Genomic DNA, 25,634 nt, shown 5'->3' on the forward strand with positions numbered 1-25,634 from the left:
CACAAACACTAATTTTCCATGAAAATTTTAATGTGGGGGGGGGGGAGGAAGGCCATTTTTTGGTCAAAGTAATTTTTCAGATGAAAAATTTGACCAGCTTTAATTATTTTAAGGCAATGGTGGACAGCAGAAGGCCTGCAGGTTATATAAGCAATAGACATACTTGTTTTAGTGACAACTGTTTCCTGGATCTTCAACCAACTCTGTCTCAGACCTTTCATAATGCAATAGTAAAGATGACTTAGTGACAAAATACTGCTTAGCAACTTTTAAGTAGGAGAATGTTCTAGGACATACTATTTGTTTTCTCTGAGCCTCACTTTCCATATCTGTAAAATGGGATAATCAACTTTTAACCAACTGTGTAAAGCAGTTGTCACCAACCGGTAGATCGCGATCGACAAGTCGATCCTGGAGCCTCTGCCAGTCGATTGTGATTTCCAGCTGCTAAAAGTCTGGCGGCGCAGTGGGGCTAAGGCAGGGGCCACAGAGACATGCCAGCCACTTCTGGGACTGGCGTGAGGCCAGGACAGGTAGGGAGCCTGCCTTAGCCCCGCTTCGCCGCTTACTGGGAGCCACCTGTAGTATGCACCTCCTGGCCGGAGCCTGCACCCAAACTCCTTCCCAGACCCCGTACCCTCTTCCCCCATCTCAACCCCCTGAGCCCGCACCCGAACTCCCTCCCAGAGCTTGTACCCCTCCCACACCCCAACACTGTGCCCCAGCCCGGAGCCCCCTCCAACACCCAAACTCCCTCCCAGAGCCCACACCCCTCACCTCCTCCTGCACCACAGTCTCCTGCCCCAGGCTCAGCCCTGATCCCTCTCCCATACCCCAAACCTCTCGGCTCCAGTCCAGAACCGACACCCCCTCCCACACTCCAACCCCCTGCCCTAGCCCAGTGAAAGTGAGTGAGGGTGGGAGAGAGTGAGCGATGGAGGGAGGGGGAATGGAGTGAGTGGGGCGGGGGAGATCCTGGATTGATCTTAAATTCAAAAAGTGATCTTGTGCATAAAAAGGTTTGAGACCACTGGCGTAAAGTGTATTGAGATCCTTGGATGAAAAGTACAATGTAAATGTGGAGGAAGAGGCTGTATTTCAAAAACTTAGTTTATAAAGAGACTTACACGGGGGGGAGGGACAATAAAGTGGATTGAGGCTGGCATCATCTAAATAATCAAGCATGAGGGTATTCTCTGTAGTAAAATATTCTTGCAATACTCTTAGCAAACAGCTAACAGCACAGAAATCCATTAGTCTAAGGGATGAAATTTTAACTGACTCACCATTATTTTAATTTTATAGGCTGGCAATCATGGTTTATTTGGAAACAGCACAGCACAATCGAGGGGCATGCACACACCAGTGCAGCCATTAAACGCTTCCCCCAATATCCGGGCACAAGTGCCTCCCCAGTTTCTTTCCCCCCAGGTAAGCAGTTTAACATTTTTGGTTTCTTACAAGGTACAAGTCTTACAGCATTTACAGTACATGTTTTAAGTCTTTTCACATGCCAACTTGGTGTGAACCAGACATATTTTACTAGTGGAACCCTTAGATTTTGTTTGAAATTTTCCATTGTGATTTGGGATTTCAGTGCTTTGCAGACTGGAATCCTTTCTTACATTCCAATGGGAGCTCAGTGTGAGAATGTTTACTGCCCCTTTTTTTTATCTTCAGTGTAAGCTCATAAGTCCTGAGTTCCATACTGATTCTTTACAAGATGATTTTTTTAAAAAAAATTTCTATTAGAGGGATGCACACTTCATAGTTCGTGTAGGCTGAGCTTATTGCATGCACCAAGGCCTCTTTGCATCCCTCCTCACCCCCTTCCGCCACAAGCTTCCTATTTGCCACCTTCTCATACCCCTCTATATCTCATACTCCCTCCAACTCTCCCCAGTCTCCCCCTTAGGGGTTCTATATGCGCCCCCTCCTCCCCCCCATTCTCTTTCCTACCATACCAGGGTTCCTCAGTCTTCCTCTTGCCAGGTGTTCCATGTGTGCCCACATTCTCTCTTTCCCCTCATGTCAGGGGCCCTGTGTGCGCCCCACTTTCCCTCTTCCCCCATATCAGTCTCTGTCATTCTCTCCCCATGGCAGGGGCTCAGTACAACCCTTACTACCCTCTTCCTGTGCCTGTCAGGAGCTATGTCTGCCTCCATTCCGACCTTCCCTTATACTAAAGCCTCCCAGTCTCCCCTCACTAGATGTGTGCCCCCTTTCCCTCTTCCCCCATACCAGGTTCCTCCAATCTCCCCTCTCCCCAAGTCGGCTGGGTGCATGCCCCCATTCCTCCTATGCCACTCACCATCTTCCTAACTGATAAACAAGTCATTGAAGGCATCAGCTTGTTAGTCTAGTGTAGAGATGAGATGGGATATAATGTTAGGAGGGATTAATGAGTGCCATCAATCAGCTTGAAGTATAAGAGTTGCAGAGGTGCTTGAAACTGTGGCTATGGTAAAGTACTGGCAGGAGCTTTGTGTTTCTCTGTCTCTCCTCCCCTTCCCCCCCACTCCCTTTTTTATTTTGCCCCTTTTGGCTTTCCAATTTTCCCCAAAATCAATAAGGTTCTGGTCATTAATGCCTAGAACATTCCTTGAAATTTTGGAATTGATCAGATGTGGCATTCAAAATTCTCGTTTCATCCACACTGAGAAATGCCATTGAGTCAAGTGTAGGGCCTTCTTAAGCTTGACCAGTTAATGTGAGATACAAGATCAGCCAATTTTTTTTACCTAAATATGAAAAGTTTCTCTCTCCTCCAACCATGCTTGCTTTCTAGCCTCCTGGGTATGTGGCTCAGTAAAGGACTGGACTTGAGAAAGAAAACTGGGCAGTTTACTTATAGCCCAGATTTCTCAGGGCTCAAGCTTACCAAACATGCACATCTCCTTTGTTCTCCCTTTGCTTTGGGCTCTGTTAAGGCTTTTTGGAAACTTTGAATGCTTGGAGGAGATGGAGCTCGCCCGTGAATAGGGAAGTGAACTCTGGGCATCAGGAACAAAGTTACTGGCTCTCATGCCAACTTCAGCTCCTTTTCCTTTCTACATCTCCAGAAAAAACCCCAACCCAGACTTACTCAGTTGTTGCAGTTCAATGTGATGATGCAGTGTCATGGTTCCTGGTTGGTTACACGTGTGCAAAGGTTTCCAGTTCAATGCACTTTTCAAAACATACCTTCCTATTGGGTGTGCGTAATGTTAAATATTGTCAGTTACCTGAATTGTGTATTCTGTTCAAGCCAGAAGTTAACTACTTCTTCAAGTAACATCCCTATTGGGGCTCCACTTCAGGTGTGCATGCGCCTCTCAAGCTCTTGGTGGGAGATTTTCAGTTCGCAGCGTCTATTCAGCCCACACATGTGCCCGATGACTCCTAGTACTGGATACCATGCTATATAGGGGTGCACAGGCAAACTGCCCTCAGTTCCTTCTCAACCACCTTGGCCTGAAACAGAACCCTAGCATGTCTGCCTCGGCTTTTCTAATATTTCTATAGTGGTTAAGATAGTTTTTGTAGTGTTAGTATAGTTATAGTTAAATAAATAATGAAAGGATTGTTTTATTCTACTCTTCCCTCTGGGAGACTCTTTTTTTTTTTTCCTGCCAGGGCATGTCTGGCTCTCCAGGAGAGGCAACGTCGAAACCTGCTGATGGCCACTCTATTTTAATGTGTCCATTGCTTGGGGAAGTCCCACATTTCCCAGAAGTGCACGGGAGATTAAACTCAGACTGCTAATGATGGAACACTCCCTTTAGCCAGCTTCTGAGTCAGGTCAGGAAGGCTCCCCCATTACATCAGCCTCTGGACAGATCCAGTGCCCCTTCCACTTTGGTGCAAGCTTCCCTTAAGAAAGGGAAGATTTACAGTCTGCAGAGTCTTGACCTCTCCACTCAGTACAATTGAACTGAAGGCCTCCTCCTCCAAAACTGGTGGAGCCATAAAGTCCTGGAGCACAAAGGAGTGACACAGCTCTGATAGGGCCAAGGTACTTTCTACCAGCTTGGAGGACAAGCATAGACATTTGCGACTAGTACTGTTGAGGTCAGCCCAGCCATTGGTACCCAGGCACGCAGCACCCTCGGCACCAAGCAAGCAGTGGTCCTCAGATACATTGGCCTCTACTTCAGTATGCCCACCGTCAGCAGTACTGTCTGCTTTGGTGACCTTGGCCTCGGCTACCGCATTGATACCAATCCTCACTTTGGTGTCACAGGAGTTCAGATATACTGAAGACCTCTCAATAACAGATGAACCCCACCCTTCATGGGTACTGAAATCTCTTGGTACCAAGACTGATCTCTGGACTACAATCTTCCAGTACTGCAGGACTGTCCACCTTTTTCTTCAGGTGCTCCTCCTTTGGATGAGGTGGAGGAGGGTGAAAGAGACTTCCAGTTGGTCTCCTCTGTTTCTGTTTGGGGTTCTCTTCAGGAACCCATTCTCTGGAAGATCAGGTTCATTCTCAAGGGTGGTAGAACCAACCCTGCATGCTACCTCCACTTCTGAATGGGCCCCCTTAATAGCCACATTGGGATTCCTGGGCTGCCTATTGATAGCAATTTGCCAGACCACTGGTAGTGTCTCATTCGGAGGCCAGAGTTGTACAGCCCTCTCCTCCCCAAGCAGCCCTCCCACTGGAGGAGACATTGGAGGAGCAGGAAGCTAGGGCGGATAAGGAGGCCATCCCTCATACACTATTGTCATCCTCGTCTCTGGATTGAGGCGGTTATGCCTGTACCACCATCCTTGGTCTTAGATGCTGCAGTCACACTGGTGCCAGGTCCATCTCCATGGTGGTTGTCATGTTCAGGAAATCATGGCTCCATCTCTGTGTTTCCAAGAGAAATACAGAACACTGTGGATGATCTCCCCTTCGATGGTCGTAAACTGTTCTCGGAAACCATAGGTGAGTCCTTGCACACTCTGTGAAACAGCCCTAAGAGGTCTTTTAATCTCTGAGCATATATAGATATTAGAATAAGAAAAGGTTTAGTAGGTCAGAGACTGCCCAGAGAGCACATCTGACTCAGTATTCCAGGTTCCATAACTCCACCATACCTCCCAGAAAGAGAGAGATTTCACAGAAAGAGGGCTGCTCATCTGCTCTTCATGACCACTCAGCCATCTTCAGGGCAACAGTTTTGATGGGTTGGTCAAGAGTTTGAATCTTCCCTCACTTCTGGATTTACACTTGTGCCCATTAACCCGCCCTCACCCCGTATTGGAGACCTCCTTGCATATTGCCAACATGCTTGGAGGCAGATCGGTACAGACAGATAGGCCATGACATTGGGTTATACCATCCATTTTACATCACTCTCTCTCTTCCAACCCTCTTTCCCGTCCCTCTTCAGGGACCCTTCTCAAGAGCTTCCATTGAGACAAGAAGTGAACTCTGTCCTTCGATTAGGAGCAATAGACCTGATTCTTCCTCCTCCTAATGAGGGCAGGGGATTTTACCTGAAGGATTTCCGTGTGTCAAAGAAGGATGGAGGGTGGAGACTGATCTTAGATCTAAGACTTCTAAACAAGTTCATAAAGTCTCAAAAGTTCAGGATGGTGACTCTTGCAACTGTTGTTCCTTCAATAGAGAAAGGGGATTGGCGTTCAGCCCCTCAACCTACAAGATGCCTATTTCCATAGAACACTATATCTATCATACAGGAAATACCTACACTTCACTATAGCCAATGGTCATTTCCAATACTGATTCTTCCCTTCAGTCTTTCCTTGGCCCTAGCGGTGTTCTCAAAAGTCCTGACAGCAGTGGCTGCTTACCTCTGACAAGAAGCGATCCTAGTCTTCCTGTACCTCAATAACTGCTATTCCTACAAAACAGTGCTATCTTCCTCCTAAATGGCCCTCGCTCTCTTTCAGGAGTTGGGTCTGAAGCTGAATGTAAAAATGTCCACATTTAACCCCTGTACAGAAGATACAGCTTATAGAGGCATATTTGGACTTGCTGACTGCCTAACTTCCCTGAACCTTGTCAGGTCTGGTACAGGCAGTTCAGGGGAGCCCTCGAACCACAATAAGGAACTGTCTTCAGCTCCAGGAGCATATGGCAGCTTCCACCATTGTGACCGATCACACAAGGCTACATCTCTGCTGCCTCCAGGGTTGACTCAGAATGACCTGTTCTCCAGTAAGAACAATTTGGACTGACAGGTGACAGCTCTAAAAGCAAGGTACTCTTAGACTGGTGGAAGGATCAGCTCAGTGTCTGAGAAGGCATTCCTTTTTGTCAGCTAATCCCATCAGTGACTTTAACAACAGATGCAATCACTGTTGGAATGGGGAAACCACCTTAGTACCCTCATGACAAAGGGCAGATGGACAACCCAAGAAACAAGTCTCCACATCAACCTGTGCTGTCAGAAATGCGTGCCTTCATTTCCTACCCCTCATCAGAGACAAATCAGTCAGGGTCATGATGGAAAATGTATCCTGCATGGTCTATATCAACAAGCAGGGAGGAGCAAATTCCCCCTCCCTGTGCTCTAAAGCCATGAAACTCTCTGGAATTAGTGCATAGCTTGTAAGATCCAAATTTCAGTGCACTACCTCCCAGGTATTCAGAACGCCACACCTAATGTCCTCAGTAGACACCTCTCACAGGATTGCAAATGGGAGCTAGACACTCAGATGCTCCGCAGCATATTCCTGAAAAGAGCAACTGCCAGAGGTGTCTCTCTCTGCCATCTCCAGGAACAGGAAGTGCCCTCTTTTTAGCTCAAGAGGTGGTCTGGGCCACCAGTCCTTGGGAGATGTCTATCTTGGAAAAGGGGTTTTTGTACTATGCATTTCCTCTAATGGTGCTGATACAGGGGGTGATGATGATGAACAAGGTGACAGGACAGATCCAGAGTTATCCTTAGAATGCCAACCTGGCCAAGACAAGTTTGTACCATTACTTGCTTCATCTGTGTCCAGATGTCATTCGAGCTCCGGACCATTCCTCATCTCCTGTCACAGGATGAGTGTTTTGTGCTTCATCCCATCCTAGCGGTTCTCCGCTTCAGGGCATGGCTCCTCAATGATTCATGGAGTTAGATTCCTCCTGCTCTGTGGAAGTACAACAACAGTGCTCTGTTACTGAATAGCAGAAAAAGATCAACCCATATTACTTACCTGCAGAAATGGAAGAAATTCTTCCATTGGTATTGTCATTGCTGTCTCCTGCCTGATTCAGTGACACTTTCAATCATCCTGGATTACCTGTTGGATCTAAAGAAATTGGGGTTATCAGTTAGTTCAATTAAGATCCATTTGGCCACAATATCAGGCTTTCATCCGCTGGTAGAACAATTCTCCATATTTGCTCATCCGGTATTGTCTAGGTTTATTAAGGGTTTGGGAAATATCTATTCACATATTAGGAACCCTACCTCAACCTGCCACGCAGTTACCTTATGAGACCTTCATTCAAACCAATAGCAGCCTGTTCTCTGTTGCATTTATCTATGAAGACAGCCTTTTTAGTAACCATCATGTCAACCCATAGGGTTGGAAAGGTTAGAGCCTTGATGACAGAATCCCCCCCCCCCACACACACACACACACCCACCCCCCCCTTTACAGCATTCTTTAAGGACAAGGTCTCTCTACATCCACGTTAATTAATCCATTCATTTACCAGTGTTTTTCCCAAAGCCCCATAGTTCTCTCCTGGAATCCTATTTATATATGCTGGATGTTAGGTAGGACCCAGGAAGTTACTTAGGCTCTTCATTTTCCTCACAGATAGATCCAAGGGGTCATAGATCTCTATTCAGAGACTACTGAGATGGATATCTTGATGTAATTTCACTTGTTATGATGCTGTGGGGGTTCATCCCCCCCCAAAGGGAGATAACACATTCAACCAGATCATAGACAACATCTGTGGCATTACTGAAGAATGTATGAGTATCTGAAATATGCAGGGCTGCTACATGGATACATACTAAAAGAAGAGGCTACTCACTTTGTGCAGTAACTGTGGTTCTTCAAGATGTTTGTCCCTATGGGTGCTCTACTACAAGTCCTCCTTCCCCTCTGCTTCGGACTGTTCTTTAGGAGATGCTTGTGTGAAGAAGGAACTGAGGGCAATTTGCCTGCAAACGCCGATGTAGCCTCAGTATCCAGCGTGAGCAGGCATAGAGCACATGTGCAGGCCCAAAGGACACTGCTAACTGAAAATCTCTGATCAAGGGCTCGAGAGGCACATGCATACCTGAAGTATAGCAACCATCGGGACACACATCTCAAAGAACTGCAGTTACTACACAAAGTGAGTAACCTCTTCATTTATGGATGTGTAAGGTGCCAGTTAAAATAAAATCTAGTGACTTTCCTCAAATACCATGCAAACTTGAGTATATGCCATACTTGATCTTCATAAATACCTCCTCCCCAACTTTCTTTATCATAACAATGTGTTTTTTGTTGAGCCATTTTGTATATGTTGAATCTTAGCTGTTTGAATTGATTTCTGCACAGGTTTCTGCCTCCATGCTCAAGCAGTTTCCCAACGGTGGCTTGAACCCAGGTCTTTTCAATATATCTCCTCAACAGATTGCTATGCTGAGTCAGCTTCCAAATATTCCTCAGTTTCAACTAGTAAGTAGCTGGCCCTCTTGCAGTGATAGATTGGGTTTCCTACAATCCTGTCCCTGTGTACAAACTCCGCTAAGATAGAAGTGGAACAAACCTAAAGAGAAAACAATCTAAGACTTGTTCTGCTGATTTTTGCATTATTTGTGTACAAGCACTCCCTGCTCTTGTACAGGAAAGCACACGGTTGATAGGGGTCAACACAATCTAAATTTATCTGTTTAGTTATAAGTTGGATCTATATATTTTGTTATAGTCAGTCGGTAATTAATCTTAGCAACAACTTTGCGGTGGGAAGCAATTGTGTGCTGATATTTCAGTGATTTTGTTATTCGGGCTTGTATTTTTAATGACTTGAATAAAGCAGCTACTGGGAATACTGTTACTAATTTCATTAGGTGTAACAGGAAAGCCAGATCATGTTTTTCTAATTCTTTCACAGTGATTTTATTTCCTTGTGAAAAGCGATGAACTGTTTGTCTTACTGAAAGCTATTAATAAAGCATTTGCCAGTGATCAGTTCCACCAAGAATTTTCCCCCAAATGAGCCCATATCTCTTTCTTCTCCACTTGTGTTGTAGGCATGTCAGCTTCTTCTTCAGCAGCAGCAGCAGCAGCAGCAGCAACAACAGCTGTTACAGAACCAGAGAAAGATTTCTCAAGCTGTGCGACAGCAACAAGAGCAACAGGTATGGCACTGTTCATTCCATCAAAGGCATGTGGGGTGCAGGGTGTTTGAGGAAACTTGTCAGTCTATAGCAAAGACCATACCATACTCCTTTCATCACTAGGTGTCAGTTAAGCTTCCTCTCACTCTCTCAGAACTAACCACTACTGCATGATTACCCAAGCAGCCAGTTTTAGTTGAGAGTAAATTCCCTCATTTGTTTCCTTGGCAGCTTGCTCGTATGGTGAGTGCCCTCCAGCAGCAGCAAAGGCAGCCTGGCATGAAACATTCTCCATCTCATCCAGTTGGGCCTAAGTCACATTTAGACAGCATGGTACCCAATGCTCTGAATGTGGGTCTCTCAGATATACAGACCAAAGGGCAAATACCCGGATATGGTTCTGGTGAGTACTGCTATGAGCTGGGGTTATTTGTTGTGTTGCCAGTGGTATTACTCTATTAGTTTGACCTGTGATCCACCAGGAGTGCACTAATTCTCTGGCACTGTAATTTTTGTATAGGCATTAGATTTAGGGTTTGTGGCACAATGTCAGCTCTATTGCTAAAACTGCAATGTCTTGCAGGTCTTCTAGGTTTGGCTTTTTTTCCCTACAGAGTGCAGTTCGATGGCATCCTGACTTATCACGCTTATTTTAAGGCTGGCTGGTAGAGCAGCATTAGGTAAAAGATAGGACCAGCCCCCAAAGAACTTAACAGCCTAAATAGACAAGGCAGACAAAGATCGGGAGAGGAAACAGAGGCACAGAGAAGTGCAGTGATTTATGAAGGGTCACCGAGCAGATTGGTGGTAGAGTTGGGTATAAAACCTTAGTTTATTGATTCTTAGTACAGTAGCTTATGCACTGGATCACACTGCCTCTCAATTACTTATTTTATAGACTTCCCCTTCAGTGCAAATAGATGTTATCCCTCTCCCACCACCTCCAATCTCCCTACACACACACATTCTGTGTTAAAATAGGGACTGAAGCTGTGAAGATACAAAAGCATTTATCACTTGATTTAAAAAAAAAAAGTCAGGAAAACTTGGGACCTATTGGAAAAGTGAATTGGACTCAGGTTGCTGAAAGCTGTAGCAACGGAATATAGTAATATCTTTAGGAAGTTGTGATAGGAAAAGAATGACAGACAAAAGATATTGGGCCATTTATGTGGTACAATGGGTCATCTGCCTTTTTGAAAACAATATAGCTTTTTTTTTTTAATCCTAAAAATGTAGCTGAACGATTTTGTTTTAGTTTATCAGCAGCACCTAAAGGTAATTAGTCTGTTGGTTCATTCATCACCATGTTTCGCTACCCTTGCAGCCTTCTTGAGTATTTCAAGTTTAATTCAGTCTAGCCACAGACTTGTGCTAAGATACAGTGAATATACTTGCATCCGTGTGGAACATGGCTTTTCTGAATATCAGAGCTGACCGCATGGTAAGGAAGGAGAATCTGCTTGACAGCTGGTAAGAGTGTAGTGAGAATCACACAATGATGTGTCCTGCACAGATATGGGGTTGGGAGTCAGATGAATTGCTTTCATATCACCTGAAGTGTAGCTGTGCAAAGGGATTTCAGTTGCTACCATTGCATTTTATTTATCTTTATGATCACAAGTATCCATTTGGAAGGTGATTCTAACAAAAAGAGAGAAAATGGTATTGTTTTCTGTTTCACAGGCTTTGGTTCAAGTGGCATGGATTATGGCATAGTGGGAGGGAAAGAAGCTGGATCAGAATCCCGCTTTAAACAGTGGACTTCTATGATGGAAGGGCTGCCCTCCGTAGCTTCACAGGATGCCAATATGCACAAAAATGGTAAGAGAGATTTGAGGTTATATTCCCTGAAATAGGAACATTATTATACCACCACTCTTCACCCCAGGTGAAAGATATTGATAGAGAAGTCTTCATTCCAGTTGAACTCTGTTTGGGTTTTTGAACACATTTTCCTCTGCTAGTGTTTTTGTTTTTTTTTTTTTAAACCCATCAAATTTATCAACTGCCGATAGGTAACATTTACTCCCCACACATCAGTAATTCTGAAACTACAGTGAAACTGGTGTGATGTGCTTTAACTTAATATCTTATTCCTTCTGTGGTGGTTTTAAATTCTCTTGGTTCCAGTTTTCCTGTCCCTTCCCAAACTCCTATTTTTCCTCCATGTAAATATATCTTTCTCCTACTTCTCAGGTGCAATAGTGCCCCCTGGAAAAGCCCGTGGAGGATCGCCCTACAACCAATTTGACATAATCCCAGGCGACCCACTGGGTGGCCATGCAGGCCCTGCTGGCGATAGTTGGTTACCTGCCAAATCTCCACCAACGAACAAGATCGGAAGCAAATCCAGCAATGCGAGCTGGCCTCCAGGTATTGCACAGGGAAGGGTGTCACCTTAACTCTTCAGTAAACTTGATGAGCATTTCTCTTCAGGCTGTTTTTTTAACTACCTCGAGAGTTATTTCTTGGGCCTCTCTACCCAGTCAATTAAATCTGTTGTCTTTGACTATTAAATAGGACTTCAAGTGTTAAACTGACCGTATAAATTTAATATGAATTAAGAACAGAATAACTATAGTGTGTCTAAATAATCCTTGACTTCTGACAGATGAACTGTGACCTGTGTGTTTGTGATGGGCATGCAGGTGTGATTTGAATGTAGTTGATTAAATCTGCTCAGAATGTACACAATCAGATTCCCTCTTCTGTACTGATTGCTGTTTCATTCTGTGTTATGCTTGCATGGAGGCTAAAAAAAATCCCATTGAAAGCACATCTGTCAGTGAAAGGTGTGGATGTTTGGTTTTCCAGGTGACTGTGGGATGAGGAAGGGCAGGATTTTTCTGTCTGGAGCTCATTGCATTGGTGACCCATGATGTGGCATGAACTTCTTTGGGAAAGGCTCCTTTGTGCAAAAAAAATCCTGGAAAAGCGTATAGTGTAGTCCGCAAGGCTGAAATCATTGAAGACTAGCACAGTCTGAAATGAGAAAGGTGGAAGATAGTCCAGAGGGAACCCCATGTATTCGAGCCAGTTTTGGGATAAACTCCCATGGACATGAACTGTAGAGAGCAGTATAGTGAGAGGAGTTAGTACAAGGCATATTCTGTATAGGAGAGTCTTCTCCTGATGATCCATTGAGGAGGCCTATAAAAGGTAGTCATGAGTCCTTTCAAAACATTCTCAAATTGTTAATTTATGTTAAATGGCATTTCTGTCTCTGCATCTTATTTTTATTCCTTCCCATCCCAGAGTTCCAGCCAGGAGTGCCATGGAAAGGTATTCAAAACATTGACCCTGAATCTGACCCCTATGTGACCCCTGGAAGTGTGCTGGGGGGTACAGCCACATCTCCCATTGTAGATACTGACCACCAACTTCTGCGGGACAACACCACAGGTAAAACAGCAGACACCTGCATTCATTCCAGTATCTCAGCCTTTTACAGAAGTAATTAAAACAAAATCTAATTCTCCTCCCCACCCCCACCCCCCAAAAAGGGTGAGAACACGAAAAAGCCTAGGCTGCATTGACATGTCTGTTGTGAGTCCGTGACATTTAGTGGAAATGGAACCAATAGGATGTGTTTGTATTACAGAAACTCTGTTATATTTATCTGCGATATTTTCTTCATTCCTTCCTTCCCCCTTTGATAGGGTCTAATTCTTCCCTCAACACCTCGCTGCCTTCACCTGGTGCCTGGCCCTACAGTGCCTCTGACAATTCCTTCACCAATGTTCACAGCACTTCAGGTAAGTGGGTTCCAGACCTTGAAAAACAGTCACCAGCCAGTCCGTATTCTCTATCTATACCCACTCCCCTTGTCTCTCTACTTTGGGTGTAGTCTGTTAGTATATCCTGAAAGCTGGGGAATTGAGAGATTTGATTGGCTGGTATGCTAGTTTTCGTCCTGATAAAATGTTCCAATACAGTTGCTTTAAAACAACGCTATATTTTTAATTAATTCCTTTTTAAGATCCAAAATACAAAGGTCTGGCACATGAGTCAGAGGATGGAGCAGAAGGCGAAGCAGAGAGGATATAGGGAACATCCACAAAATGTACAAGCGTTTCTCTTACAAAATCTACTAGGTTAAGCAGTGAGGGTTTCATTTATTTAGTTTGTTTTTAAATGTACCTGCTACTAAGCTAAGCACTCTGAGATGTTAAAGGAGGGGAAGACTATATGCAAACACTTTGCAACTTTCTAAAGAGGAAAATCACTGTTAGAACATTTTAATTTCCACTGTTGATTGCACCTTTCATCCCCCTTCAGGACTTGAGGGGAGTTATAGTGATTCTGGCAGTTTAACATGTAGACCAAAGCCTAGTCTTTTGCCCTACATCTTTTTTTGGTTATAAGGACACCAAGCATTCCTATTCATCAATGGGCTCTATACTCACCACTGAGTAACCATTTGAATATCCGACCCAGGAAATCCAGTTGGATATCCAATTTTTTATAAATCCCAAAGTTTTCCCTTGAGCTGGCATTGTCCTTAGCTATTTCTTATAATTGAATAGGTTTGGCTCTATAGGATGGCTTTGATTGAAGCAGTATCTGAATATGTAGCTTTGTTCTACAAGGACATGTAAAGTTTCTGTTTCAAAGTCATCTGCTGGTTAATCTGAGTCTGGGAAGAGGGATACCAAACCCAGCTTTACCTCCTTTTAACTATATCTAGCATATAGGAAAGATAGGAATGATTTAAAGACGTAGGAATTAATAGGATTAACATGTTCCACATGTTACTCAGCTTCAGAGCATTTCCCTAGTGCAGGAAAATGACTCCTTGAAGTGGGTCCTCTAGAATAGGCAGGTTAGAATTCACACATCCCTAAATAAAATTTCCAGCTCTGTTGGTATTTAGATTTTTTTTGTACACTTCAGATTTATATGTGTAAAGTTAATGCAAGCCATTGGTACTTACAGACCCTTGGACTCCAAGCACTATGGAAGGTAGCGATCCAAATACATTGTATTTATAAATCATTACCTTTTTGCTAACAAATCTGCATTCTTAATCTCAGATTTGCACTTATTGTGCTACCTTGGGGAACTGGGAACCCTGATAGTTTGTTTTTCTCCATTTCAGATCTACACTAACTTGACAATAGTTAGGACTTAAATGCACATACCAGATGTGAGCCAGATTGACTAGACAAGTGCATTTTTCCCAGACATCCCTGCCTTGAAGAGCGAGTGCTGCTTCAGGATTTTTGGATCTTACGCTTTATTGTTAGTTTACTGTGTCCAGTCAGAATGAGGAAAATGCCAATTACTGGAGTAATCTGCGCTCTGCCTAGCAAACTTGTACTGGGTGAGCAGAGTGTCCAGTAATTTCAAGAGAAACTGAAGAATGTATTACTGTCTTCTTCCTTAAGAAAGGGAGAAGAGGGGCCCTCCTCTGAATCCAGAATTACAAGTATGAAGTTTCCAATTTTATTAGCATACTGGGCTTCCTGCTGGAGGTCTTTGAACTTCACTAGAGGAAAGCCATGTTTGGGATCAACCTTACTTAGTAGATATCCAGTAATCTTTCTGAGCCCTAACAATAAGAATGTAACTATTTCAGATAAACTGAATTCCTGTCATCAGGGATCTCCTAAATCCAGATTACACAATAGCTCAGTTTCTTGCTTTGCACCTCATAATGAAACTATCTCATCTCATAAAATGTAAGTCATCTTACAAAAATGAACACATCTTTAGGAAGCAACATAAACCTACTATGTAGAGGAAGGAACAAGGAGCAATGAGACCTGAGTTTCAGTTCCCACTCTGCAAGCATCTTTTCTGAGCCTCAATTTTCAATTTGTTAAATAAGGATAATACTTGCCCACCATTGTAAAGAGCTTTGAGATCCTCAGATCTCAATTAGATCTCAGATTATATTAATGTGTATAAGAGGTCACTATATGAATGAACAAGTTTCTCTGTCAGAGTATATATAGAAAGCAGGGATTAACCAGGTCTGGCTTTGCTTGTGTTTTAGTTTGGTACATGCTAACAGCTGCATGGATTTGAACATTGTATGCCTGCATCTGATACAAGTGGTTTTAGCCTGCTACAATAGCTGCATAGTTACATAGACTGTGTTGTGGGGCTTAAATCCCATTAATCCATGCCCTTTATTATCCATTTACAGCAAAATTCAATGATTACAAATCAACATGGTCCCCAGATCCCATAGGACACAATCCCACTCATCTCTCCAACAAGATGTGGAAAAACCATATTTCCTCAAGGAACACTACAGGGCTGCCCCGCCCACCACCTGGCCTGACCAACCCCAAACCATCATCTCCCTGGAGCAGCACAGCACCCCGATCGGTCAGGGGGTGGGGGGCACAGGACTCAAGGCTTGCCTCTGGTGAGAAGGATCTCCTGATAGCATCATTGCTCGGCCGTGAGGGGTGTGTGTTATACAGCGCTAATGGTGTGGATATGATGCGGCCTTCACAAGAGAGGAAGTTGCGTTTGCCCGGTAAAGGAAAAAATATCCCTTTTTAAAATGGAAACTAACTGTTAATGTGAGGGAAAGGTCCCGGGAGCTGCTTGGGGAGGAGTAAGGAGAGGGCTGGGAGCTACCAGGAGAGGATTTCTGCAGCATAGGGCTTTTGAAGAGTAATGGGTGGTGTTGGAGAAGTGAATTATGTGGTTGGGGAAACCCCTAGAAGACCCAAACTGGCAGACATTAATTCTAATGTTAAATATGAGAATTGTTTTGTGTACAGTACCATAAAGCATAGAATCCTGTTAGTATGTTTGAAATGGATGAAATTCTCTGAGACACAGAAAGACCTGAGGATAGTGCAGAGGAGGCATTTGTTTGTCAACATGTACCCTCAGTATCTTCTGACTTTTGTATTTCTCCCTCTGTTTAAATGTTTTCAGCCTCTACCTGGAGTGATGGGGGCTCAGTTCGTCCTAGCTACTGGCTGGTTCTTCACAATCTCACTCCACAGGTATTTCTCTTTTACTTCTCTTTTGGAGGCGGGAGTGCTAAACTACAGAGAGCAGGATTTGTGGGCTTCTTTTCTGTTCCCATTTTAATGAAGTTTAATAACACTGAATTGGCTTGGTGATTCTGATGGAATACCTATAGTCAGAGTAGCCTGCTTGACTACAGTAATCACATCAGCTAAATGTGTAGAGATCTCAGTTGCTTTGGTAGGATGTTTGATATTTGCCATAAGACCATTATAACTGTCTCCACCATTACCCAGAGTATTTTGTGAAGGAATTACTCTCAAGTTTGTTTCATTCAGAAATCTGGATAAATTGTGTTGTGTATAATAGCTCAAGGCTCCAGTTTCTTTGGGACATTGTCAGTAACGGAGCTAAGGAGAACTGCCAGGTTTTACTCTGGGGTTTCCATAGCAAAACCTCAGAATGTTTCCTCCAGTGTTGCCAATAGCACAGCCTAGTTAGGACACTCCAGGAGTTGTCATTCTCAGAGCTTGTTTCCATTCAAAATAAATTCTACAGAGATCCTGGTTTCAGTAACTCCAGTTAGCCTGCATTGGATCCTACAAAATGCCTATATGATTATCAGCAGCACTTTGGAAAATGGACAACCACCCACTATCCAGTAGGATAATTTATCACACACAGCACATCTTAAGAACTAAGACGATGGGAAGGAGGGCTGGGATCGTCTCAGGTCATCCAAAATGCCAAACTGCATCACTCACATTAAACAGAACCTTTCCCTTGATATAGAGGGCAAGAACAGCCATAGGAAAAAGGTTTGTCTAGTTGGAACGAAAAGGCACATTTCTGTGTTTCTCTTCATGCTGTTCTAGCAGTCACTGAATGGCAGAGGAATAGATTTGGGAGAAGTTTAAATTACTGAAAAAGGAAATAAATGGAACTGATTGTGATCAGAAAGAGGAAATGGCAAAGTGATGCTTGCTGATATAGAAAGAATAGAGGCAGCTGCTGCTGAAAATGTCCAAGATGAGAGATTGAGCTCTGTTAATCTGGCAGAATAGCAACAGTATTAATTGTTGTTTGTCTCATAAACCACCCAAGTTAAAAACAGATCCTTTGCACCATTCAAAAACTGAGATTCCCAGTTTTTTAGACAGTATAAAGCAGTAATCTCTAGCATTTTCAAATTACTGGCTGATTTAAAATCCTTCTGAAATTGAATAATTGGGGATGGGGAGAAGTAAATCAGGTAATCAAAACAACATGATTTTTTTGGTGCAATATTTCTTGCCCTAATAGGGTTAGAAATACAGTTTGTACTCCACTGGAAATCTGGGAAACACAGAGATAATCACAATTTAGTAATCTCAGCACGCTAAAGGGAGAGAAAATTAGACCAGGGCCTAGAATGAGCTAAAATTAAAACAAGCTAAGCTTAGTATCTAATCACTATACTACAAAATGAAGTCACTGTAAGATGCACAAAAACCTACTGAAAAGAACCTACTTGAAAATAACATCCCATCCCTCTCACTGACCTTCTCAAGGTCCCACTCTTTTCCCTGTGATATGCAGCACAATACTAACTGATTTTTTAAAATTAAAATTTTTAATTACTTTATTTATTAAACATACCTCAAGTTCTTCAGATGTATTCACATCATAAACAAAAAGTTCAGTGCCGCTTTCTTTCAGTAAACCTTTATTTTTTCTATCTTCCTCAGATCGATGGGTCAACCTTGAGGACGATCTGCATGCAGCATGGCCCACTGCTGACATTCCATCTGAATCTGACCCAGGGCACCGCCCTAATCCGATACAACACCAAACAGGAGGCGGCCAAGGCCCAGACTGCACTGCACATGTAAGTTACCCCAGCAACATACATATACCCCATTTCCTCTGACACATACAGCTGATTTTATTTATTGATAAAAGTCCTGCATGCAGGAGGTGATTCAGTAAAACTTGTTGTTCGCATGCTTGCTCATGTCCATTCCATGCTAGGTGCACGCGCCACATATAAAGTTGCTGAAGGTTTTTTCTTCCTTAGTGGTTTTCATAGGACTGGCCTTCGTGCCCCCTGCAACCCCGTGCACGTGCGCCAGTATAAGGGGCGATGGCGCCACACCCTTTCAGTTCCTTACCACCTGTCACAATTGCTTGGAACGACCTCCTTGCTCTTGCAAGGCTTTCCGAGTGGTTTAGACTCTGTAGTCTATCGTATATAGTTTTTTGTAGTTAACGTATTTAGTTATCAGTCACTATGAGTGTATATAGTGTAAATAGCGGTCCCAGTTGTCGTGGGACGTCATTCCAGGACTGGCATGCCCAGGTCCCTGGGCTTCAAGCCGTGTACCTCCTGTGGCAAGCCCATGCCAGTGAGCCATCTGCATATGAGCTGTCTAAAGTGCCTTGGGGGAAGCTCATGTTAAGGAGCAATGCAAGGTCTGCAGGGGCTTCAGACCGTGCACTCAGAAAGACCGGGACATTCATCTGAAGGCTTTGCTCATGGAGGCAGCCCTCAAACTGTCCTCGGAGCCGTGCCACTCCGAATTGGCGCCGAGCACTTTGGTCTCCATGCAAAGTGCTCCACCGGCACTGTACTCTTCCAGGCACCATTCTCCATCCCCGGTGCCAAGGAAGAACCATAAGAAACAGCTCGCCAAGAGAAGGCGCTGTCCGGTGCTGAAGAGGGACAAACTGATTAAGTGAGACCTATGCTGGGCCACTCGTCCTTCCCAGAGTCGGGCCCCTTCGACTCCAGAGGCTTTCCAGGCTGCAAAGGATTTTGTGTGTCTCCTGATACTGCCCACCCCCGAATGCCACTTACCAAGCAGGGCTACCAGGGATAGAACGGTTCAAGGGGCAGTGAGCTCCATCACGGCACTGAGGTGAGCATCGCGGCACTTCCCGGAGGAAAGTCCTCCATGGCACCGCCACAGCAGTCCCTGACCCAGCATCAGTCACCAATTCCCCAGCATTGGTTCCAGTGCAGAGAATAGAGTTTACTTGGGTAGTGCTAGACTCCGTCCAGGCCAAGGCCTACCCATCAGAGGCTAGGTTCTGAACTATGTCAGATCTAATCGCCTGGGTCACAGCTCACCTGCTTTCAGCTGCCTGGTGTGACTCAAGCTTTTGGGTCACATGACAGCATGTACCTACGTGGTGCAGTACATGCAGCTATGCCTCAGATCCCTACAGATGTGTCTGGCATTAGTCTAGTACCCAGGCAGACACGACTTGGACTTGGTTCTCATGATTCTGTTGCCATCTTAGCTTCTCTGACTTGGTAGAGAAACCCACGTTCTGTGATGAAGGAAGTGCCTTTCGCTGCCCCGTATCCAACAGTAACATTGGTTTCGGACATGTCAGCCGTGGGTTGCGGAGCACACGGTAGACTCAGGACCCAGGGTCTCTGCAGAACTCTCCCGACATATAAATGTCAAAGAACTCAGGGCAATATGCTTGGCCTGTCAGGTGTTTCTTCCCCAGCTCTTAGACCAGGTCATGCAGGCTTGACGGACAACACGGCCTCAATGTTTTACATTAACAAATGAGGAGGAGCTCGACATCTGCAGAGCACAACACAGTCATCGGTTCATACCTTCGCATCCCACTACGCCATCACTCAACAAGCCCATGATGATACCAGTTTTGGGAGAGCAGTGTTGCAATCAGCACGTCCATGAACTCTGAGCCCACCTCCGGGGGTACTGTTTGTGAGTCACCTAGCATGGAATGGACATGAGCAAGCACTCGAAGAAAAGAACGTTATTAATCTTCTGTAACTTGTTCTTCAAGATGTGTTGCTCATGTCCATTGCATGACCTGCTCTCCTACCCCTCTGCTGGAGTGATGGATAAAAAGGAACTGAGAGGGTGTAGAGCCAGCGGTACCCCTTATACCGACGCATGTGCACAGGGCTCCAGGGGGCACTAGGGTCAGTCCTACAGATACCACTAAGGGAAAAAAAATCTCCGGCAACATGGCGCGTGCACACCTAGCATGGAATGGACATGCGCAACACATCTTGAAGAACAATAGTTACGAAAGGTCAGTAACCTTTTTTTTGTCTGTCCACTTCCATGTTTTAGAAATTCTCAGGGAGTAAATTGATCCTCGGAGGTAGGAGTCTCTTCCTTTACCAGCAGAAGATGGGGAATGATAATTTGTTTCTGAACAAGATTGTTGGAACTGCTGCTGCAAAGTGACAGTGGCACAACAAGGATTTTGCAATGGGTGGGGTTGACTGATAGGACCAGTATGCAAATGAGTATTCAAATTTGGCTGCGTTTATGAAAATTAATAAATTGCTTCAGATGAGCATTAATCTGCAAGATTTTTGCAAAGTGATCAATCGCATTTTCAATCTGAAACAAAGTCCATGTGAGTACTGTGATACAGGAGGACCAGGGAGCAGTGGTAGAGGGGAAATATATAAACCCTAGGCTAATTAAGGTGTGGTTCCCTGTAGACTAGGGAGGGTTGCAACAGGTTAATTGGAGCACCTGTAGTCAATTAAACCCTGTCAGGAACCTAATAAAACCCCCTGCTTCAGACAGTCAAGAGGAAGGAGAGAGGACTGGAGCTTGGAGGTGTGTTGTAAGATCTGAAAGACCAGAGAACTGAAGTAAGGGAGACCCTGCCCCAGCAGGGGAGGGAGACTCCCTCCCCCACCGTCTAAGGACCACAAGTTCCCCACTCAAGGGGGAAGAGGGTAAGAACCTGCAGGGGTTGAGAGGGGCTGAGGCTCAGAGTGCGGAGCAGACCCAGAACCCTCCCTCCTCTATCACCTTCCTGGGCAACTAGTGGGGACCTCAGCGGCACAAGAGCAGGGGAAAGGAGTGGCATCTTAGCCCCCCTGCCAAGAAAAGCGCAGGACCCAACATACTAACCCATCTTGCCACAGTACCAAAGCTAAATTCCTTTCCTCCCCCTGCCCCACCCCACCCCCTTTTTTTTTAAAGGGAAATTGCTTTGTGAAGGAAAGCTTGTTTCCTAGAGCATGGATACGCAAACTCTTTTATAGCGTGGACCACATTTTAGTAGAGGTTCTCACGGACCTCTTGTTCTTGGTTGTATGTATCACTAAGTCCTAGTCATGATGGTGTAAAACCCTTGTGGCAGCAACAGCAGTTGCTTGTAGGAAAGTATTTAATGTGTTTTAATGAGATTTAGTAGCTGGAAATCAGGAGTGGGAATATGCAGCATTATATGACCAGCCAGCTCCCCTTGAGCCCCCAGCAAGTTCAACATGGACCACAGTTTGAGAATCTTTGAAGTAGAGGAAAAGAGTGTTTTATTTGGGTGAAACAGCTTTTCTTACTTTCTCTACAAAGATTTTTGAAAACATTTTTTAATTAAAAGATCTTTGATTTTTTTCTTCGTCTAGAACATTTTAATTAAAATGTCTCAAAGAGAAATGAAAAGGAGTACTTGTGGCACCTTAGAGACTAACCAATTTATTTGAGCATGAGCTTTCGTGAGCTACAGCTCACTTCATCACTGTAGCTCACGAAAGCTCATGCTCAAATAAATTGGTTAGTCTCTAAGGTGCCACAAGTACTCCTTTTCTTTTTGCGAATACAGACTAACACGGCTGTTCCTCTGAAACCTGTCAAAGAGAAATGTTACCGTTTCTGCATTTTTTTCCCATTGCTGGTTTTTACCCATCTGCAGTGGTTCCTCAGTTCTGTTCTCTTCTGAGTAATCTTTACTCCTTGGGGCACTGCAATGCAGGAAAATAGGGCTAGGAAAAGACAAAATAGACTGTTAACTGAGGGGCACTTAAAATAGGGTCTTTGGGAGTTTGCAGAATTGGTTTCCTGTTCTCAGGCCTCTTGGGATTTGAAGAGAAAGGCTCACATTAGTTTTCTTAAATTGGTGTGTGATTATGGCTTGCTTTGGAAGTGCATGTGGTCTTGGGAGCAACGACTGCTTCCCTGCTCCCAGTTACCTTTCAGACCATGGTAACGTGTAAGAAAAGGTTGGGAACCCAAGAAATTCCTTTTCTTTCATTTGAAGTTCTTTGATTTCTAATCTTTCCTTAAGCTTTTGTGTTTTGGAAAGATAATGCACGCTGAACCTATTCGTGTGCGTCTGCACCTTTATTCTGCGGGGGAGGGGCGGGGGGGGAATTGTCTCTTGCACGTGCATGTTTAGGATGCTGTTAATGTTCCATACTCTCTCTGTGGACTGGGTTTCCTACACAGCCATAAGAGCTGTAAACTTGCTGTCATTTTTTTTTTAAAACCAGAAAGTTTGGGTTCTGCAGAGTCTGATTAAACTGGTAACGTGGAGATGACTGTACCCAACCTCCCTTGCTTAGCTCTACCACTGATTTCCTTACTGGTTTGGGCAGTCTTTGCCATGTCATGTCCAAGGTTTTGAACCCTGTGCATGTACCCTGGTTTTTATGTGAACTTTGTTTCTCGTTGTTCACCCTTTTTTCTCCCTCCCCTCCCCCAGGTGTGTGTTGGGAAACACTACCATCCTGGCTGAGTTTGCCACAGATGAGGAGGTTAGTCGCTTTCTGGCACAAGCTCAGCCCCCGACACCTGCAGCAACCCCAAGTGCACCCACAGCAGGCTGGCAATCCCTGGAGACAGGACAGAACCAGACAGATGCAGTTGGACCTCCTTTGAATCTTTTTGGTGGGTCAGCAGGGCTTGGGCAGTGGAGCAGCAGTGGTGGCAGCAGCAGTGGGGGTGATCTCTCTGGCGCTTCATTGTGGGGGCCCCCAAACTATTCTTCAAGCTTGTGGGGGGTCCCAAGTGTAGAGGATCCCCACAGAATGGGCAGCCCTGCTCCCTTACTACCTGGAGACCTTCTGGGAGGAGGGTCGGATTCAATCTGAACTTAGAACTTTCAACTCTGACCTCGTGACCTTTTTTGGAACAGCAGCAGCACTAACTTGACCTTTTCGTTTTTTTTCAACTTGCAATAAATACATTTTTAAAAGGAAAAAAGAAAACGGAGAGAGAAAAAAAGGTGGGTCATTGACAGACTGTCTGAGCACATAGTTGCCTCCCTTATATAACTTCAGTTTTTTCGTTTGGAATATGAATCCAAAAAGAGAACATATCACTCTTGAAATACTTGAATCATGAACGCCAACTTAGAAAGACAATGTGAAGCAAGTACACATACCATTTAAATTTAAACACAAAAAATTAAAAAAATTAGTTTCTAGTTTTTCACTTTTTCATGTTATACGGAAGTTGTTGCTAAAAAACATATATACTGAAAAAATAGCTTTTTAACTTTGTTTGCACTGGGTGTGTTTCCGTCCTTAGGTCTACCGTGTTGGGTGGGGTTGTGGGGTGGGGTTCAAAAGAATTGCAGGGGTGGGGGGAGGGGAAGACTTGACGGAGCCTCACTTTAAAAACAAAACAAAAAAAAATGAAAAAAAAAAAAAACACCCACAAAAAACCCCCAACACTTTGTGATTGGCTGGTTGATAAATACCAGTGTGTTCTGGCACATGTAACTGCCCATGTGTGCTTGTTTCTGGTGAGTGTGCATTTTCTCCCTCTCTCTCTCGCTGTCTCAGAATGCTGCATTGCTGATGGGTCTATGGGCTGGCTGGCCATCTGTGTGTCTTGATTCTGAAAACAAGTATTGCGGAGTCCCAGTGGCTGAAACAAAATTTTCTTGGGCTGGATTAAAATTTGTCAAGTCTTTGTTTTTTTTAATTAATTTTAAGTAGGGTGCTAATTCAAGTTTGCAGATCATATTGAATGTGGGTTGTTGCTTCGTAGCCCTTGTTCTGACCCTGTGGTAGAGCAAAACACTGCCATGTCCTAAGGATTTGGTGAGAAGGGGAGCCAGTGTTGTCTTTTGAGTAGCAGTGTATTTATTTATTTATGTCTGCATGTGGGGTTTTTATGAGTAAACCCTAGAATGTTTGTTTTATAATGCAAGCCATTCTTTTTTCTTCTGTGGAGGGTAAAACAGAGGATAGAAGACATCACGTTTATATGTGGCTAAAACCAATGTTCTTATCTAGTCCCTTGCAGTCTTCAGTACCTTTAGAAAATTAGTCTCTCACCCCTCCCCCAAACCGTATACATGTATTCATGTCCATTCATGAAGTATCCATCAAAACCCTGAAATTCCAGCCCAACCACCATTATTCACTTAGTTGATTTACTGCTTACATTAAAACTGACAAAACTAAGTTGTGTTGGCAGTTTGCTGGCCTGCCTGCTTCATCTCCTGAAAGCACATGCAGCTAACTTCTTTCTGCATCCCTCCTGATGAGTGTTACCTGTGCCAGGCCTTGGTGTATTACAGCACCAGACCATCACTGACAGAAACGTTTACTTACGAATGTTCTTAAACCAGTGTGTACTTCAAATGTTTCCTTTTGTTTCTCTGTGTTGTGTTTTCCCCCCTGTGTACGTGGTTTTGCTTAGGCCTGCGTATAACTAGCAAAGACTTCTTTTAAAGTATTGCACCTTTTTTTGTTTTTACTTTTTCTGTACCGTTGCTTTTTAATTTCTGTATTTAACGAAAGATTTGTTTGGGATTTTTTGAGCATCAGTGTAATAGTACTCTGGGCACGATGGGGTGACCTGTAATCCACAGTAATAGCCAGTGTGTGCGAGTGTGCGCCCTGGGAACAAAAGTTACAATACTGCTTGTGAGAAGAGCTGTAGCAGACCTGAAGGGTCATCCCTTTACACAAAGCGGGAGATATTTTGTGGGGGCAGGGAGAAGAGGGAAGAGAGATGCCGGTACTTTTCTCAGAAGTGCCACCACTAGTGTGGTGGTGTCAAGCTCTGTGTTACACTGTTTAGCATAAAGTGCTGACATTCTGTACCAGCAAATACCTACCCATTCCAACCTTGAATGGGAATGTACCTCTCTTGTCCTTATTAACTGTACGAGGTGGGGAGGGGAGGGGAATAGCTTTTCTTTAGCATTTTCACTGAAGGATACAATAGTGTCTAATGTATTTAACTCTTTAAGCATTGGGGGGAATGGAAAAAGCAAACTTAAAGTGTGTGTGTGTGTGAGAGAGAGAGAGAGAGAAAGGTAGGGGAATTCTGTGACTTTTTAAAATTGCCATATCTGTGTAAACCCAGTGCGACATTGACGGCTGACTGAGGGGAGTGCTACATCTACATATACCTATAGATTCATATGCTCTGTGTGTGTGTGTGTGTGTGTAAACTGGAGTCTGCAACATACTATCTGGTCCTTTTTTGAATATTATTTTTTGTTTTTGTTTTTGGTTCGGTTTTTTTTTACTGTGCTCTCTCCTCCATCCCACCATACACATTGAATCAAAATGTTTTTCTTCCAACTCCTACCAGTTAGGTTTGTTCCCTCCCCCCAGGCAGAGCTATGTTGTCTTTAGTAGCCTCAATATGAAGAGCAGCCATGCACAGAGATGCAGGAGAGAGAAAAGCC

General features: G+C 44.1%; 1 protein-coding gene across 4 annotated transcripts in view; it reads left to right on the forward strand.

Annotated features, from left to right (window-relative positions):
- TNRC6B (trinucleotide repeat containing adaptor 6B) overlaps window positions 1–23,533 on the forward strand; it is a 222,269-nt gene extending 198,736 nt beyond the window's left edge. For all 4 annotated transcript variants that reach the window (XM_075124191.1, XM_048834703.2, XM_048834752.2 and 1 more), the window contains 12 exons: window positions 1,306–1,431; window positions 8,491–8,610; window positions 9,186–9,293; window positions 9,504–9,675; window positions 10,959–11,096; window positions 11,472–11,648; window positions 12,531–12,677; window positions 12,935–13,030; window positions 15,427–15,765; window positions 16,176–16,246; window positions 17,939–18,078; window positions 22,686–23,533. In XM_075124191.1, the coding sequence (XP_074980292.1) occupies window positions 1,306–1,431; window positions 8,491–8,610; window positions 9,186–9,293; window positions 9,504–9,675; window positions 10,959–11,096; window positions 11,472–11,648; window positions 12,531–12,677; window positions 12,935–13,030; window positions 15,427–15,765; window positions 16,176–16,246; window positions 17,939–18,078; window positions 22,686–23,073 (2,022 nt within the window). In that variant the 3' untranslated portion in view covers window positions 23,074–23,533. The remainder of the gene's footprint in view (window positions 1–1,305; window positions 1,432–8,490; window positions 8,611–9,185; window positions 9,294–9,503; window positions 9,676–10,958; window positions 11,097–11,471; window positions 11,649–12,530; window positions 12,678–12,934; window positions 13,031–15,426; window positions 15,766–16,175; window positions 16,247–17,938; window positions 18,079–22,685) is intronic.
- Window positions 23,534–25,634: the final 2,101 nt, after the last annotated feature.

This window comes from Caretta caretta, chromosome 1 (genome assembly GCF_965140235.1).
Source record: "Caretta caretta isolate rCarCar2 chromosome 1, rCarCar1.hap1, whole genome shotgun sequence".
Taxonomy (NCBI): domain Eukaryota; kingdom Metazoa; phylum Chordata; order Testudines; family Cheloniidae; genus Caretta; species Caretta caretta.